The 18,946-nt window shown below is 43.1% G+C and overlaps 1 protein-coding gene across 13 annotated transcripts in view; it reads left to right on the forward strand.

Moving 5' to 3' along the window:
- ophn1 (oligophrenin 1) overlaps positions 1 to 18,946 on the forward strand; it is a 69,531-nt gene that overhangs the window by 47,924 nt on the left and 2,661 nt on the right. For 4 of the 13 annotated variants that reach the window (XM_090192120.1, XM_090192122.1, XM_021623212.3 and 1 more), the window contains 13 exons: positions 91 to 182; positions 997 to 1,075; positions 1,315 to 1,348; positions 1,505 to 1,567; positions 2,558 to 2,632; positions 10,456 to 10,540; positions 11,476 to 11,534; positions 14,175 to 14,280; positions 14,680 to 14,839; positions 15,013 to 15,163; positions 16,520 to 16,843; positions 17,053 to 17,203; positions 18,651 to 18,701. In XM_090192120.1, the coding sequence (XP_090048246.1) occupies positions 91 to 182; positions 997 to 1,075; positions 1,315 to 1,348; positions 1,505 to 1,567; positions 2,558 to 2,632; positions 10,456 to 10,540; positions 11,476 to 11,534; positions 14,175 to 14,280; positions 14,680 to 14,839; positions 15,013 to 15,163; positions 16,520 to 16,843; positions 17,053 to 17,203; positions 18,651 to 18,701 (1,430 nt within the window). Of the gene's footprint in view, positions 1 to 90; positions 183 to 996; positions 1,076 to 1,314; positions 1,349 to 1,504; positions 1,568 to 2,557; positions 2,633 to 10,455; positions 10,541 to 11,475; positions 11,535 to 14,174; positions 14,281 to 14,679; positions 14,840 to 15,012; positions 15,164 to 16,519; positions 16,844 to 17,052; positions 17,204 to 17,902; positions 18,702 to 18,946 lie in introns of those variants that run through there. The other 9 variants (XM_090192121.1, XM_021623213.3, XM_090192117.1 and 6 more) reach the window with 3 other exon arrangements.

The following is an 18,946-nucleotide window of genomic DNA, read 5'->3' on the forward strand; positions in this document are numbered from 1 at the left end:
TTTTATTTTCTCCAAAGCTGTAATGTAGAGATTATCTCTCTAGGCCTCTCCACCCTCCTTTTACTCACACACTGTGATGCTTTCTTCCAGGGCCCCACAGAGCTGAAGCTTAAATCCTGCTTCCGCCGAAAGACAGAGTCCATAGACAAGCGCTTCTGCTTTGATATCGAAACTTACGAGAGGTTAGTACAAACAAGCCACTTTACGACTTCGAGATGAGGTAGACTTCGTATAAGATCATACATGCCTTGTGGTATAAACAATTTTGAGTGAGGTGAACAGGTGGTCTACAAGGACACTGAGTGTGTGCATGTACAGAGTGGATGATAGCCCAAACAATCAGTTGGCAGCAGGTGCCTACTTCCTGCTGGAAGCAGATGGCAAACTCTGTGATTTCAGGGGAAGGGAACACCATGAACTCATATTTATACAAGCAAGGCATTCTTTACAATATTTACAGCAGAGGGACGCAAGCCATACACTGATATTTCATTGTATTTATTATGGATCCCCATTAGCTGCTGCCAAGGGTCCGGCAAAATTAAGGCAGTTATAGAATTTAAAAAACATTCATTACAGAATTCACAACACATTGTGTGCCCTCAGGCCCATACTCCACTACCACATATCTACAACGAAAAATCCATGTGTACGTGTGTATGGTGCGTATGTTATCGTGTGTGCATGCATGTGTCTATGTTTGTTACTTCACAGTCCCTGCTGTTCCATAAGGTGTATTTTTTTATCAGACAGAGGGACCACAATGGAAATAAGTCTGACTTTATTGTGATATCTTCGAGGATTTTACTAATGTGTATGTAAAGGCTTTTTCACGTTTTATATGTGCTTGTTCTTTTGGGTTTTTTAATGTTGGATTTAATAAACTGAACTTAAAAAAGGGAGCTCAGACACCATCCAATTAAAAATATATATATATTAGTCAAACATGCAATATTGTCTATGCACTAACTGTGGCACTTGTTCCTATCACAATAGAAACATACCTGTCACTCTCCAGGCTGTTTCGGAGGCCAACAGGAAGTTATGGATGGAGGCCATGGATGGAAAAGAGCCTGTGAGTTTCTTTACTGGAGGGTCCATACAGCCCCCTTGGTCCAAATGTTATTCTGTACTGTAAAGGCATTGTGTTTTATAGTCCTAATATTGCTGTTTTTCTTTGGTAATGATAATGAAATATGATAATGATAGTCGGATCTCTTTATAATATCATATATTCATGGTTATTTTTATGAGTGCCACAGAAAGCTCCACAGATATTAGTTTTTGGTGTTTTACATTGTTATTTCATTCCAGATTTATCATTCCCCAATTCACAAGCAAGCTGAAAGTATGTACCATTACCAATGTTCATTATTTGTTGTTTTTTACTGCAGTATAATATAGTAAATTAAACCGTATTAATCTCACTGAACATCCATAAAGACACATTTGTTTGTCATTCCACTGCTTGTGAAATCTGTTAAATGTTACTTGTCTTCCCCAGTGGAATTGAATGAAGTTGGATTCAAGTTTGTAAGAAAATGCATTAACTTCGTTGAAACTAAAGGTAAAGTAACCAGAAAGTTCTAGTCCATACCATGCGTTTTGTCTTTGTATGCCGCCTATCAGATATCATGCCAGTTTCGTCATAGTCTAGTCAGTTTTCCATATTGCCCGTTAGAGGGCAGAGATGAGTTGTTTGAAATGGACTCTGAAGCCTCACTGCTATCCTAAATGAACTTTCTCACCAGAGGGCAGCAGTAAATAAAACACAACGGCTGCATTATGACGTCCAGAGCTTGACTTTGCCATTTAGCCCACCACAATAAATGTCCTTATAGAAGAGCACTTCAGTCCATACTACATTTGCTGTTTTGCTTTGTTTACAGCAATATAACTAATAACAACGCACTAGTACTATACATAGTTTTTTAAGAATCATACCAGTATGTAGGCAACAAAAGTATTACTCCAGAGAGAGTATATTACCATGTGGCATCAGAAAACGGTTAAATGTGTGGGCACATTCAACTGCTCCTATCTCTCAAGCAGCTCAAATTCTTTAGATTCCATAGGCTTTCTCACTTCAGCCCTCCCTAATTCACTCGTCCAATTTATTTACGAGTTTGGTGAGGCACCGGCACTTTGATTTTGTATTGTTTAGGTGGTCGAGCATGGCGCTTCCAAAGCCAGGATTGTGGGTTCGATTCCCGGGGCCAACCATGCATTAAATGTGTTAACGCATGATTGTAAGTCTCTTTAGATAAAAGCGTCTGCTAAATGGCATACATTAAATTATACAGGCCTCGTATAATAACATAAACTCCAGCCATCCACTGGAGCAGTGAAGCAAATCATTCATTTGGAAGAGGCTGGGAAGTAGGCTAGCATTGTGAAGGCGTTGTCTGCTACGTCCTTATTTTCACTCCAGTTGATACAGGCCTGCACTGAGGAACAGCTTGTACATTTCCACTGCTCTGAATTTCTCTGGAGGAAACTCCCCCTTTTCTTTCCTTTTACCTAAACCCCACCCACTCTCTCCTTCTCTCTTTTACAGGACTCACACAAGAAGGAGTATACAGAACTGTTGGCAGTAACATCCAAGTGCAGAAGCTTTTAAATGCTTTCTTTGGTGAGGAAATTACCCAGTCAACATGTTCTCTCTCTCTCTCTCTCCCTCTCTCGATAGATAGATAGATAGATGGGATTGAAGAATGCATGAAACAGAGGGGCTGTTTGAAGCACAATACAGAGATTAAACTGTTACATTTCCCTGTTTTACTGGCACACACAGCTTGCCTGAGAACTCAAACTGAATTATTCTGCTTCTTTTTTTTTCTTCTTTTTTTTTTTTTTTTTTTACATCATTCTGAGATGGTTGTTGTGCAAAACAAAGACCTTTGTGATTGGATAATTTCTAACTAATCAGAGTATCAAAGCCAATGACAATTTTTTTTAAATCTGCTTTACCCATGTGTGTTCTGACTCTGGCCCAACTCAGCAGTTTTTCTTGGACCAATCAGAACGGTTAGAATGTGTTTGCATTCTAGAAGTTGTCGGGGAGCTACACTGATCCAGACTCATTGCGGAGAACAAAGTAACGTCCGTGGGTGTGGCGTAGCGTTTGGGCGGAGCAAGTATTTTGGGTAGCCAGGCAAACACACAGCAGATTTTGAAGCAATATTAAAAAGCACCAAATGCATATTTATGAAGTAGTTTATGAGTAATTCCCTTGCCCCTACGGCAGATGACTGTGACCGGATATAACATTTATTAAGCAAAGGCTTAATTTATCATAATATTGTATCCATATCATAATCTTGTATCCAACCCTCCATAATAGTTTTATTGTTGTGGAAACAGTGCAAAAGACACTGGCATTTTATATTTACTTGCATTTTAAGATTGAGTACTTTAATTCACCAACACAGTCAGATATTTCAACTGGCTGCACCTACTGTGATAACTTGCCAGTGTGACCTGAAGAAAAAAAAGAACACTAATCAGACGTGTTTGCAAGGGCCCCTGTGGAAAAAAAGGTTTGCCATTTCTGCTTAATTTTTTTAATATATTTTTTAATTAAGTTGAATTTAGAATTTATTCCAGTTTTTTTTAATTTTTATATATATATTTTTAACAAATAGTCTGGGGATGAGCATGCGCATCTTCAATATGTAACCATTGTTCCTCTTTAGTGCATTTAACAATACGAGTAAAAGCCCTGGATGACGAATTGATACAATTCCAAATCTAGAAGGTTAAAACCACCCTCCATTTAAAGAATGTCCTTTTATTTTTATTTTACCTACAGTGGGGAGAACAAGTATTTGACACACTGCCGATTTTGCAGGTTTTCCTACTTACAAAGCATGTAGAGGTCTGTCATTTTTATCAACAGTACAATTAAACTGTGAGAGATGGAATCTAAAACAAAAATCCAGAAAATCACATTGTATGATTTGTAAGTAATTAATTTGCATTGTATTGCATGACATAAGTATTTGATACATCAGAAAAGCAATTACGGAGATCATACGTTTCCTGTAGTTCTTTACCAGGTTTGCGCACACTGCAGCAGGGATTTTGGCCCACTCCTCCATACAGACCTTCTCCAGATCCTTCAGGTTTCGGGGCTGTCACTGGGCAATACGGACTTTCAGCTCCCTCCAAAGATTTTCTTTCCTGTTCAGTTCTGGAGACTGGCTAGGTCACTCCAGGACCTTGAGATGCTTCTTATGGAGCCACTCCTTTGTTTCCCTGGCTGTGTGTTTCGGGTCGTTGTCATGCTGGAAGACCCAGCCACGACCCATCTTCAATGCTCTTACTGAGGGAAGGAGGTTGTTGGCCAAGATCTCACGATACATGGCCCCATCAATTCTCCCCTCAATACGGTGCAGTCGTCCTGTCCCCTTTGCAGAAAAGCATCCCCAAAGAATGATGTTTCCACCTTCATGCTTCACGGTTGGGATGGTGTTCTTGGGGTTGTACTCATCCTTCTTCTTCCTCAAAACACGGCTTGTGGAGTTTAGACCGAAAAGCTCTATTTTTGTCTCATCAGACCACATGACCTTCTCCCATTCCTCCTCTGGATCATCCAGATGGTCATTGGCAAACTTCAGACGGGCCTGGACTCGCGCTGGCTTGAGCAGGGGGACCTTGCGTGCGCTGCAGGATTTTAATCCTTGACGGCGTAGTGTGTTACTTAATGGTTTTCTTTGAGACTGTGGTCCCAGCTCTCTTCAGGTCATTGGGGCCTGAAGGGGCCTGCTGTGTAGTACTGGGCTGATCCCTCACCTGCCTCATGATTATTGATGCCCCACGAGGTGAGATCTTGCATGGAGCCCCAGACCGAGGGTGATTGACAGTCATCTTGAACTTTTTCCATTTTCTAATAATTGCGCCAACAGTTGTTGCCTTCTCAAGCTGCTTGCCTATTGTCCTGTAGCCCATCCCAGCCTTGTGCAGGTCTACAATTTTATCCCTGATGTCCTTACACAGCTCTCTGGTCTTGGCCATTGTGGAGAGGTTGGAAGTAACGAGTTCAAACAGGTGCAGTTAATACAGGTAATGAGTGGAGAACAGGAGGGTTGTCACGGTTTTCTTGGTGAGAAGGAGAGTCGAACCAAAATGCAGCGTGTCTATTGCGATCCATGTTTAATGAAGAAACACACTAAACACAAACACTACCAAAACAATAAACGTAACGAAAACCGAAACAGCCTATACTTGTGTAAACTAACACAGAACAAGGACATCAGGACACTAAGGACAATCACCCACGACAAACTCAAAGAATATGGCTGCCTAAATATGGTTCCCAATCAGAGACAACGATAAACACCTGCCTCTGATTTGAGAACCACTTCAGACAGCCATAGACTTAACTAGAACACCCCACTAGCTACAATCCCCATACATACACACCACATACAAAAACCCATGCCACACCCTGGCCTGACCAAATAAATAAAGATAAACACAAAATACTTCAACCAGGGCGTGACAGAACCCCCACCCTAAGGTACGGACTCCCGAACGCACCTCAAAACAATAGGGAGGGTCCGGGTGGGCGTCTGTCCATGGTGGCGGCTCCGGCGCGGGATGTGGACCCCACTCAATCGATGTCTTAGTCCCTTCTCCTCGCGTCCTTGGATAGTCCACCCTCGCCGCCGACCATGGCCTAGTAGTCCTCACCCAGAACCCCACTGGACTGAGGAGCAGATCGGGACTGAGAACCAGCTCGGGACTGAGGCAGCTCGGGACTGAGGGGAAGCTCAGGAGTGAGCGGAAGCTCAGGAGTGAGAGGAAGCTCAGGAGTGAGAGGAAGCTCAGGAGTGAGAGAAAGCTCAGGAGTGAGAGGAAGCTCAGGCAGGTTGATGAATCTACCAGATCCTGGCTGGCTGGTGGTTTCGGCAGATCCTGGCTGACTGGCAGATCCTGGCTGACTGGCAGATCTGGCAGATCCTGTCCGACTGGCGGATCCTGTCCGACTGGCGGATACTGGCCGACTGGCGGATCTGGCAGATCCCGGCTGACTGGCGGATCTGGAAGAGTCTGGTCGACTGGCGGATCTGGAAGAGTCTGGTCGACTGGCGGATCTGGAAGAGTCTGGTCGACTGGCGGATCTGGAAGAGTCTGGTCGACTGGCGGATCTGGAAGAGTCTGGTCGACTGGCAGATCTGGAAGAGTCTGGTCGACTGGCAGATCTGGAAGAGTCTGGTCGACTGGCAGATCTGGAAGAGTCTGGTCGACTGGCAGATCTGGAAGAGTCTGGTCGACTGGCAGATCTGGAAGAGTCTGGTCGACTGGCAGATCTGGAAGAGTCTGGTCGACTGGCAGATCTGGAAGAGTCTGGTCGACTGGCAGATCTGGAAGAGTCTGGTCGACTGGCAGATCTGGAAGAGTCTGGTCGACTGGCAGATCTGGAAGAGTCTGGTCGACTGGCAGATCTGGAAGAGTCTGGTCGACTGGCAGATCTGGAAGAGTCTGGTCGACTGGCAGATCTGGAAGAGTCTGGTCGACTGGCAGATCTGGAAGAGTCTGGTCGACTGGCAGATCTGGAAGAGTCTGGCCGACTGGCAGATCTGGAAGAGTCTGGCCGACTGGCAGGTCTGGAAGAGTCTGGCCGACTGGCAGGTCTGGAAGAGTCTGGCTGACTGGCAGATCTGGAAGAGTCTGGCTGACTGGCAGATCTGGAAGAGTCTGGCTGACTGGCAGATCTGGAAGAGTCTGGCTGACTGGCAGTTCTACCTGCTCCATGCTGACTGGCTGCTCTGGCTGCTCCATACTGACTGGCTGCTCCATGCTGACTGGCAGATTTGGAAGAGTCTGGCTGCTCCATACTGACTGGCTGCTCCATGCTGACTGGCAGATCTGGAAGAGTCTGGCTGACTGGCAGATCTGGAAGAGTCTGGCTGACTGGCAGATCTGGAAGAGTCTGGCTGACTGGCAGTTCGGGCTGCTCCATGCTGACTGGCTGCTCCATACTGACTGGCTGCTCCATGCTGACTGGCAGCTCTGGCTGCTCCATGCTGACTGACTGCTCTGGCTGCTCCATGCAGACTGGCTGCTCTGGCTGCTCCATGCAGACTGGCTGCTCCATGCTGACTGGCGGCTCTGGCTGCTCCATGCTGACTGGTGGCCCTGGCTGCTCCATGCTGACTGGCGGCCCTGGCTGCTCCATGCTAACTGGCGGCTCTGGCTGCTCCTTGCAGACTGGCAGCTCCTTGCAGACTGGCAGCTCCTTGCAGACTGGCAGCTCCTTGCAGACTGGCAGCTCCTTGCAGACTGGCAGCTCTTTGCAGACTGGCAGCTCCTTGCAGACTGGCAGTTCTGAACAGGCGGGAGACTCCGGCAGCGCTGGAGAGGAGGAAGGCTCCGGCAGCGCTGGACAGGCAAGGCGCACTGTAGGCCTGATGCGTGGTGCTGGCACTGGTGAGGACACGCACAGGAAGCCTGGTGCGGGGAGCTGCTACCGGAGGGCTGGGATGTGGAGGTGGTACTGGAAAGACCGGACCGTGCAGGCGCACTGGAGCTCTTGAGCACCGAGCCTGCCCAACCTTACCTGGTTGAATACTCTCGGTCGCCCTGCCAGTGCAGCGAGGTGGAATAGCCCGCACTGGGCTACGCAGGCGAACCGGAGACACCGAGCGCAAGGCTGGTGCCATGTAAGCCGGCCCAAGGAGACGCACTGGGGACCAGATGGCATTAGGCTCGACGCTCAATCTAGCCCGGCCGACACGCGGAGCTGGAATATACCGCACCGGGCTATGCACCCGCACTGGAGACACCGTGCGCACCACTGCATAACACGGTGCCTGTCCGGTCTCTCTAGCCCCCCGGTAAGCACAGGGAGTCTGCCCAGGTCTCTTACCTGGCGTAGCCATACTCCCTGTTAGCCCCCCCCCCCAATACATTTTTGGGGCTGACTCCCGGGCTTCCTTGCGCGCCGCCGTGCTCGCTTCGCCATCTCCATTCTCCGATAACCTTCCTCGCACTGCTCCAGCGAATCCCAGGCGGGCTCCGGCACTCTCCCTGGGTCGACCGCCCACCTGTCTATCTCTTCCCAAGAAGTATAGTCCATACTGTACTCCTCTTTGGGCTGCTCCTGTTGCCTCTTCTCCTGCTGCACCATTGGGCGGCTACACTCCCCTGGTTTAGCCCAGGGTCCTCTCCCGTCGAGGATTTCCTCCCATGTCCAGAAATACTTATTACGCATCTCCTCTTTGGGCTGCTCCTGCCTGTTGACACGCTGCTTGGTCCTTTTGTGGTGGGTGATTCTGTCACGGTTTTCTTGGTGAGAAGGAGAGTCGGACCAAAATGCAGCGTGTCTATTGCGATCCATGTTTAATGAAGAAACACACTAAACACAAACACTACCAAAACAATAAACGTAACGAAAACCGAAACAGCCTATACTTGTGTAAACTAACACAGAACAAGGACATCAGGACACTAAGGACAATCACCCACGACAAACTCAAAGAATATGGCTGCCTAAATATGGTTCCCAATCAGAGACAACGATAAACACCTGCCTCTGATTGAGAACCACTTCAGACAGCCATAGACTTAACTAGAACACCCCACTAGCTACAATCCCCATACATACACACCACATACAAAAACCCATGCCACACCCTGGCCTGACCAAATAAATAAAGATAAACACAAAATACTTCGACAAGGGTCTGTGAGAGCCGGAATTCTTACTGGTTGGTAGGTGATCAAATACTTATGTCATGCAATAAAATGCAAATGAATTACTTAAAAATCATACAATGTGATTTTCTGGATTTTTGGTTTAGATTCCGTCTCTCACAGTTGAAGTGTACCTATGATACAAATTACAGACCTCTACATTCTTTGTAAGTAGAAAACACTACCGATTTTGCAGGTTATCAAATACTTGTTCTCCCCACTGTATTTAACTAGGCAAGTCAGTTAAGAACAAATTCTTATTTTCACTGACGTTCAGGGGCAGAACGACAAATTTGTACCTTGTCAGCTCGGGGGTTTGAACTTGCAACCTAGTCCAATGCTCTAACCACTAGGCTGTGGTTTAGTGGGGAAATTGGTATTACTGAGAATAAACATACAAACTTTGGGAGCCAGGCCATTCTAAAGAGGTTTATTCTACTTGTTAAATTTATGGGGAGATTGTTCAATTGAATTAGATCTAGGATAACTGTACCTTAATATATTTGTTTTATTATCACTTAAATATCCTAAGTATTTACATTTTTTGTGGTCCACTTAAAGGATTGCTGTAGATCATAAATTAAGTTGTATTTTTCCTATTGCCATAAAAAATTAAATGTTCACGTTTAATTTTATATCCTGAGATTGTATCAACTCGTCACCAAAGGCTTTTACTTACGACATATTGTTAAATGCACTAAAGAGGAACAATGGTTACATATGGGAGATGCGCATGCTAATCCCAGACTATTTTCACGTATTGTCAGTGCAAACATGAGGGGGGAGAGAGGACATCCCAGTCTCGTACCCAGTGGTGATTTTTAACATGTAATTCTTGGTGGGTGGGGGCTCATGGAGCAGAGAGAAAAAAAGTGGAATGCATGCCAGCAAAGCCACAACACTAGACAATACAGGATATCTTTATGAAATGTATTATTTCAGGTGGAAAGTTGAAGGCTTCCAAAGTTTTGAATAGAGAAGGCCACTCGACTGAAAAGCCTTTTTGCTATCAACAGCCATTATTGATACATCTTGTTTTTTAGAGTACTGTATTATACTGAAACATATTTTCATTTGTAAGTCTATATTTCTAATAAACCATGTTGGCTTAATATTTATCAAGTCTGGTAATACTTCTGCCATTCTGTTGCTTATGACTATTGTTATTATTTTGTCCCAATTTATTACATTTATGGGTCTGTAATCTGACGGTACTCCATATTTTCTTGGTTTCAATATAACTGAAATAACTGTTTGATACATGAAACTCAGAAGCGCTGAATTGAGTGACGTGTGTTGTCATTTGAGTAAATAGGGGCACTACTTTGTCCCAGAATATCAAATAAAATGACATAGGAAAGATGCCCATTGTGCTTTTCTCCGCGCTAATGTTTTAAGTGTCCAATATTTCTTCTTGGGGGATTTAAATTTGTAATATTTTTCTTGCTGCTGCTGATTGTTTCAAAGTTATTGAGTCTAAGAAGGCTGTAGGATCAGTCCAACTGTTTAATTCAGATTTTGTAGAAGTGTTTAAAATTGTTATGAATAGTGTTTCTAATTAAAGCATTTATCCTTATTTTTGGGAAATTATAACTGGTTTGCTGTTTATTTGTTTTGGGAGGGCTGCAAGGTGTTTTATCAGGTTTGTTTGCTATTAAATAGTATGCTTTATTTGAGTTTAACCTGTACTTGTTGTCACTCTTCAGAATTGTGTTTTCTTGTTTGTTTTTAATCGTCTTTCTCCTCTTCCTGTAGACCAGAAATGCCCAGGGGATGTGGATTTCCACAGCAGCGACTGGGACATTAAAACCATCACAAGTGCCATGAAGTTTTATCTCCGGTGTGTTCTCGTCCTATTAAATCTTGTCAAACTCATTCCACGGAGGGCTGAGTGTCTGTGGGCTCCTCCTTTATTCTTGATTGATGAATTAAGGTCACTAATTAGTGGAAAACTCCCCTCAGCTGGTTGTCTAGGTCTTAATTGAAAGGAAGAAAAAAAAAACCCTGCAGACACTAAACCCTCCATGAAATGAGTTTGACACCTCTGTCTTAAATCATCTAGCAGGTGACATACAAGAGCCAGTTGCTCTGGAACAACATGTTCTATAGAATGATGTTAGACCAAGCTTTGTCTGATGCCAATTAGCACTCAGCTTCTAAATTAGAGACATTTAAAGAGGGCGAAACAGCGCTCTGCCATTTCCAGACTGTATATTCTATGTTTTATGAGAAAATATAATGCCATGTTTTGAAATAAGTTATGTGCTGTGATTAGATATACTACATATTAAAGTTGTAATCATCTATGCTGGCAAAGGATGAGAGGTTTCTCTCTGCTCCATGAGCCTAGTATAATTGTTTGCTGCTTAAAGTGCTCAGTGACAAGGCCTCTTGTCTTCAAGGCCTCTTGTCTTCAAGGCCAGGTTTTTATCCTCCCCCAATACCCCTCATAATGATTTACTCACAGGTTGTCTCCCCACACTTTGAGGAGGCCAGGCAGCTGCTTGAAGGCTTACATTAGGCCTTTGGTCACTCATGCTTTAACACTGCATTGTTAAGTCTAATTTCAGACTAGGAAGGAACATTTTGATAAGGAGACATTTGTCAGTGGACTCTTAAATTCATTCAGAATGAGTACTGTAGCACTTGTTGATGCTGAAAGTGCATGAGCAACAATTCAGTAGCAGTTATTAAAAAGGCTGTTTTAGGGTATGACGTGAGTGTTGGAGTATTTGTACTGTACTTGTTTACCTGATCGCGTGTGTTCATCCACAGGAGTTTAACAGAGCCTCTGATGACCTACGGTCTCAACAGGGACCTCATCTTAGCAGCAAGTAAGATGTGTTTTCACACTTACTGATATATAGACAATTACTCAGACTCACCTCAAGATCAACATTTTATTTGCACACTTTATTTGCTTACACACTTTAAAAAGAAAAGCTGCACCAGTCCACTAAACTGATGGATTTCTGTTATCAGAACATGTACAGTAGTAGGTCAGATTTCTAGATCTTTAGGATAGTCTCATGGCACATTTACATTTCCTTCTCATGCGAGGGCATGTCTTTGTCGAACACTGTTTGGGTATCGTACAAGTCATTAGAAGTAACGTGTAGCTCAGTTAGTAGAGCAGTGCTCGTTGTGGGTTCGATTACCACAGGGGACCAGTACAAATAAAATATAAAAATGTATGCGCTCACTACTGTCACTCTGGATATGACTAAAATGTAAAATGACATTTAAGGTTGGCTTTGGGAGCTGAGCAACAGGTGGTTTACTTCCACATCTTGTTTTATGTCTTCCAAGTGCTCTTTCTACAGTTAATTGTGCATTTGTTCTCCATCAGACTGAGTTCACTCTCAAGTTCAACAGGCTGGGTTACAGCTATAAAAGGGAAGGGGGAAAAAAAACATTATCTCTGTTCAGTACAGTAAATTTAAAGTAAAATCCCTATTTTCTTTATACATTTAAAAAAATAAAAAATACACTATCTGTGTGTTCCCTGTGAAAAAAGCAATAACAAAGAAAAAGGATATAATAGCATCAGGCATTTTCTTTTATTAGATCCAGTCAATTAAAGTTCCTACCTCTGGATATCTTATTCAGTTCTCCTGCGGGGGATCCTAGTCCCTTGCCTCCTAATGTAATTTTATTTTGGTCCGTTTCTCCCGACTGGATCCACAGTATCATAGTGGGTGTGAAAAACTCCAGATTGCGTTTGAACATACCATAATTAAATGGTAAAACCATTGTAAAAGCATGTTATACACCAGTTCTAAACCTCTTAACTGAGATAAGCTCCCATGCCCCAGGAGCCCGATCTTTTAACTTCTTGAGGTTCACATTACACAGCAATGTAGCAGCGGGTTCTGCATTCGACACCTGAAATGTTTTGACTGGGATGAGGATTGGGCTTTGCTGATGAACTTTCTCATGCACAATGTCTATGCATATAAACCAAAAAAGTGTTAACCAAATCAAAATATATTTTATATTGATGGCAGCTTTGCACACACTTGCCATTCTCTCAACCAGCTTCATCTGGAATGATTTTCCAACAGTCTTGAAGGACTTCCCACATATGCAGAGCACTTGTTGGCTGCTTTTCCTTCACTTTGTGGTGCGACTCATCCCAAACCATCCCAAACCAATTTGGTTGAGGTCGGGGATTGTGGAGGCCAGGTCATCTGATGCAGCACTCCATCACTCTCCTTCTTGTTAAAATTGCCCATACTGTACACAGTCTGGAGGTGTGTTGGGTCATTGTCCTGTTGAAAAACAAATGATAGTCTCACTAAGCCCAAACCAGATGGGATGGCGTATCACTGTAGAATGCTGTGGTAGCCATGCTGGTTAAGTGTGCCTTGAATTCTAAATAAATCAGTGTCACCAGCAAAGCACCCCCACACCATAACACCACCACCTCCATGCTTCACAGTGGAAACCACACATGCAGAGATCATCCGTTCACCCATACCGCGTCTCAGAAAGACACGGCGGTTGAAACAAAAATCTCCAATTTGGACTCCAGACCAAGAACATTGCTCGTGTTTCTTGGCCCAAGCTAGTCTTCTTCTTATTGGTGTCCTTTTAGTAGTGGATTCTTTGCAACAATTTGACCATGAAGGCCTAATTCACATAGCCTCCTCTGAACAGTTGATGTTGAGATGTCTGTTACTTGAACTCTGAAGCATTTATTTGGGTTGCAATTTCTGAGGCTGATAACTCCAATGAACTTATCCTCTGCAGCAGAGGTAAGTCTGGGTCTTCCTTTCCTGTGGCGGTCCACGTGAGAGCCAGTTTCATCATAACGCTTGATGGTTTTTGCGAGTGCTCTTGAAGAAACTTTCAAAGTACTTGACATTTTCCGTATTGACTGGCCTTCATGTCTTAAATGAATGATGGACTGTCATTTCTCTTTGCTTATTTGAGCTGTTATTGCCATAATATGGACTTGGTCTTTTGCATCTTCTGTTTACTACTCCTACTTCCTTGTTATAATACAACTGATTGGCTGAAACGCATTGAGAAGGAAAGAAATTCCACAAATGTAACCAGGCACACCTTTTAATTGAAATGCATTCCAGGTGACTACTTCATGAAGCTGGTTGAGAGAATGCCAAGTGTGTGCAAAGCTGTCATCAAGGCAAAGGGTGGCTATTTGAAGAATCTCAAATATAAAATAGATGTTGATTTGTTTAACACTTTTTGGTTACTGCATGATTCCATAGGTGTTATTTGTCTTCACTACTATTCTACAATGTAGAAATAGGTAAAAATAAAGAAAAACCCTTGAATGAGTAGGTGTGTCCAAACGTTTGACTGGTTGTGTGGTGTGTGTGTGTGTGTGTGTAATGGATTGTGTTAATTACCAATGAATACATTCACATTGCTCTTAACATAATAGGTCTCAATCTAACTTATGTGTCAGTTATTGCTCATGTAAAAAATAAATGTATCTTGTTTCTTAGAATCAGATAGTCTAGATGATCGACTGGGTGCAATCCACTCCCTGACATACAAACTCCCAGAGAAGAATCGAGAAATGTTAAGCCTACTGATCGAACACCTGGTGAAGTAAGAGCTAACCTGATATGACATGCCACTGTTGTGCTTCAGTCTCTGTGTGCCTCCTAACTGATGAAGTTATACAAGTTATGCTTATTTAGGCCTTTTCTTGTTTTGTAATTGCATTTGTGGTGTTGTGTTGCATGTGCGTCAGTGAAGGGATTAAGTGGCATCTGTTCAGATGGGTAAAGTATCTGACTGAGACTCATGCATCTATGCATAGTGTAATAGCTGTCCAATCTTCCTAAAATAATACTTTTATTTAATGCATTAATAGTAGTTGTGCAATTTATAAATTGACATTAACTGGCATTAACTTCCCTATCCCCTATTTGAGAGGTGTTTGTTCTTGTTGGAGATGTCTTTAGAGAATTATGTTTACGAACCCGTCTGGATTCCTGTTGGCAGTGTCTGCAGCAACAGTGGAGACAACCTGATGACTCCCTCCAACATGGGCGTGATCTTTGGCCCCACCCTCATGAGGGCAGAGGAAGAGACTGTGGCAGCCATGTTGGATATAAAGTTCCAGAACATTGTTGTTGAGATTCTAATTGAGGACTACACCAAGGTGAATTTGAAAAATGTCATTAGGGGGTCATGTGATTGTTATTTAATGCACTGTGGCGTCATAAACATTCAAGTATTCCATGTACACTACATTCTAGATTTTATTAAATGTATATTCTCAAGTTGAATGTCTATATAATGTAAGTCATTTTGGACGTGCTGGGGTGATTACAGATCTTCTGCACTGCGCCAGAGGAGAGTTCCACAGCCCCACCCATGCCGCCTCCAAGGATTACCCCAAGGAAACGGCAACCAATCACCATCTCCAAGCGCACGCCCCGCGTTTACCCAGCAGTTAATTATGGCCAGCTCCAGAACATTGAGAGTAATTATCAGCCTCTGATTTAATCATCAATCTCATTATCACCATCACCGTTATTATCATTACCATCCCTTGTCCTGTGAATGCAAATAATTATATTAGGATTATTACAGTGTACACTTGGTATGGGTAAGGTGATTTATACAGTAGGTGGCTGATGTTTATTCTGGGCACTGTATTACTGCAAGTGTGAATCTTAAGTACTCGTTTTGAATTGCTAAAATAGAATAGTGCTTTTACTTTTCTTTCTAAATGTTTGATCTTTACATTAATCGCAAGCCTTTTGGTGGGACGTTTTATCAAGCCATTTTGTTGATTTGGAAACAATAAGCATTACATTTGTTGCACAGTGGCCAATGGCAAATCCAGATGTTGGCTTACTACGACCTCCTCAGCCAAGTTGAACCATTAATTGTTTTTGTTAACTGTGCTTAAAGAAAGGCAATTGGAGGTCTTGCTTAGGCCGTGATCACTGAATGGAAGTTATTGCTTCAGGCTAAATCATGTCATTTATATCTCTTGTAACTTTGTTAAATGTCTGTGTGAGTCATGCCTTTCATTTACTGTGGTATGGAAAGATGTGGAACACTTGCAGTGTGTCCTCCCCTCATTGTGTGGTATTTTATTTATCACTCTTCTTGGTTCCTGCTTGGAGTTACCAAATAACCAGCTCCGATTTGCTTGACGACAAACTACCACCTGTCTAAATCCCTCACAGCATTTGAATAGTGTATGTACCACTGGAAACCTGGCCAACATCATGACTCTAGATAAAAGAATGCAACCTAGTAGTCTGACTTTTAATTATCCAAGATTAATAGATCATTGTTATACACAATTCACTTTTCTTAAAACCATATTTTTCTCCAGCTTAGACTATTAATCCACAAATGTATTTAACTGTAAAGGGTTTGTGCTTTCTGCCAATGCATCCTCCCAAATGCCAACATTAGACGTGCTTTTATAATACTCTAGGAACCCCAGGAAGAGTAGCAGAGGTTTCTGCAAAAGCTAATAGGATCCATATAAACAAATAAAATCATATAAAGAATGTTTCATTTATTTTTATAATGGTTAATTTTTTTTTATTGGTTTTATAAATTTTCTAATAGGTATGCTATTAAAATATGCTATGATCACTCATACTACATGTATAGACATAACATTCTGTAAGTATAAGTATACTACTCGTGGTAGGTAGGAGCTCAGGAGAAGTAATGATATCAAGTTCAAAATCAGTTAAAATGACAACCTCTGCACTAAACCCAACCACAAGAAGGTAAACCAGGGATATGCCTGGGCTGAATGTGTACTCTCTTTGTATGTTGATTTGAAAATGTTCCTGTGTTTGTCTCACAGATGATCAGAATGGTAGCAGACCAGAGGGAGTGGAGGCTGGCGGGGACACCCCAACGAGCCCTACACCTCTCCAAAGGACCAAACCCATAACTGCCCCTCCACGGCTCCCTCGGGAACCTCCTCAGAGGCAGGCCCTCCTGCCCAGGCCATCCATCCGCCAGGACAGACACTCAGACTCTAACATCGTCAAACTGGTTGCTAAGCTACCGGATGGAGGTCAGAGGCCAGATGCAACAGCCAATGGAGAGACGGGAGTCACTGTGAACCGAGCGCAGTCCTTCCAAGGCAGGAGACCACCTCGAAGTGTTGCGGTCATTCGAGAAGGTAGCGGAACAACCTGTAGCCTATACAAACATGCTATGAATTTTAGACTGCATTTTATACTTCGCTTAACAACAGTGCAGCAGTACAGTACCTAGCTGCTCTGTGGTACTGATATCATGTTCAATGAGAAAGAAGGTTGAAAGTGGATTTCATTGTGTTAGCTCTTGGTTCTGTTATGGACGCTAAGGTTTTCGTTCCTTGCATTGCAGCAGAAAATGACGGTGTGATCAAAACGAGGTCTCCAGCTGAGAAGCCTGCCATCTGCAGACCTCCAACCAGACCCCCTGACCCCCCTAGCCGATACCCTGCACCCCACAAGAGCCCCACTGCAACCCCCAGCGAGGACACCCCGGCGTCGTAGTGAGTAGACCTTAGAACTCAGCCAGACCCAGACATTCCATCCAGACTGATTAAAATCTTAATCAAGAGAACAATCACAAAATGCTGTGTTTAGCCTTGAGTTTCCTTTTGGTCTTTCTCCAGTCCTTGTAAGTCTCTTATTAAATGTACCGTTTTGAACCCTTCACAACATACTAATTCCATTGGCTGCATTTAGATCAAAGATTTTACTCTTTCCCTAGTGTGTTCAGATGTTCCCCACTGTGTTCCCCATTTCAGTGTCCATTTATCACATTGTAGCAACAAAATAACTTACAATTTGCTACTCCCCAATGACCAGTCGTGTACTCTGTACATGCCTGCTCCTGTTGTTTTACAAGGGGTATGCAGTGCGATGCCATAATACACTGAGTATACAAAACGTTAAGAACACCTGCTATTCCATGACAGACTAACCCGGTGAAAACGATGATGCTTTATTGATGTCTCTTGTTAAATCCACTTCAGTCAGGGTAGATTAAGGGGAGGAGACTGGTTAAATAAGGATTGTTAAGCCTAGAGACAATTGGGACATGGATTGTGTATGTGTGCCATTCAGAGGGTGAATGGGCAAGACAAAATATTTAAGCATCTTTGAACGGGGTATGGTAGTAGGTGTCAGGTGCACCGGTTTGTGTCAAGAACTGCAATGCTGCTGTTTTTTTTTTTAACGCTCAACAGTTTCCCGTGTGTATCAAGAATGGTCCACTACCCAAAGGACATCCAGCCAACTTGGCATAACTGTGGGAAGCATTGGAGTCAACATGGGCCAGCATCCCGGTGGAAAGCTTTCGACACCTTGCGGAGTCCATGCCCCAACGAATTGAGGCAATTCGGAGGGCAAAATGGGTGGTGCTCAATATTAGTACGGTGTTCCCAATGTTTAGTATACTCAGTGTATATTTAGGGTGATTTTTTTTTCTTTCTGCCTGCTAAACACCAACAAAATGCACAAATGGAAAAGTGTTAGTCATAATACTTGCACTCTGGTGCATCTCAAAAGCTCTCTTTTACAGTAATAAGCACTTAATTTTTTTTAGACCGCTTTTCAATATGAGTAACAAAGTGCTTGACATCATAACATAATAAAATAAAAGTACAAAGGAAGGAGAAGGAAAAATGTAGCTAATTAGATAATGGCAATAATGTGCGTGCATCTCAAGTAAACTGTGTGCACAACAGATGAGATCACAAGCTGCACTGTTCCAAACTCCTTTTGTATTACAAGGCCATCCTGTCTATTTTAAATACTACTGTTTTGTAACATCCTAAGTAACATGCCATTTTCACATTGCCAGGGCTATTTAGTGGGCAGAAAATGTTGCCCATAAAGTTTTGCCGTTGTACTCCAAAAGAGTGTTTGGTGTGCTGTAAAGCCCAACATGCCTCAAATTCATCCCAGGTGATCCCTGTCTTTCTCTTTCTCCAGCGTTGCATCCAAAGCCAAGTTTTTTGAGAATGCTTCAAGGAAATTTGGAAGGTAGGTTCAAAACGAAACTCTTATCTCCACACGCCCCTTTGCCCCATGAAATGCTTATATAGAAGAAATCAGTGAGATATGCATGTTAGATGATGTGGCAGTGGATACAGTCAGGGTAGGCAAGGCCTCAACATGCTGCAAAGCCAAGTTGTTTAAACATAATGCTTCCCTATGATGGCTGAGAAATAAATCGATCAGTTCACTTTAACTATGAACTATTGAAAGTATCCTGCTCTTAAAAATGT

This window comes from Oncorhynchus mykiss, chromosome 12 (assembly GCF_057628025.1).
Source record: "Oncorhynchus mykiss isolate SJ-2025 chromosome 12, ASM5762802v1, whole genome shotgun sequence".
NCBI classification, from domain to species: domain Eukaryota; kingdom Metazoa; phylum Chordata; class Actinopteri; order Salmoniformes; family Salmonidae; genus Oncorhynchus; species Oncorhynchus mykiss.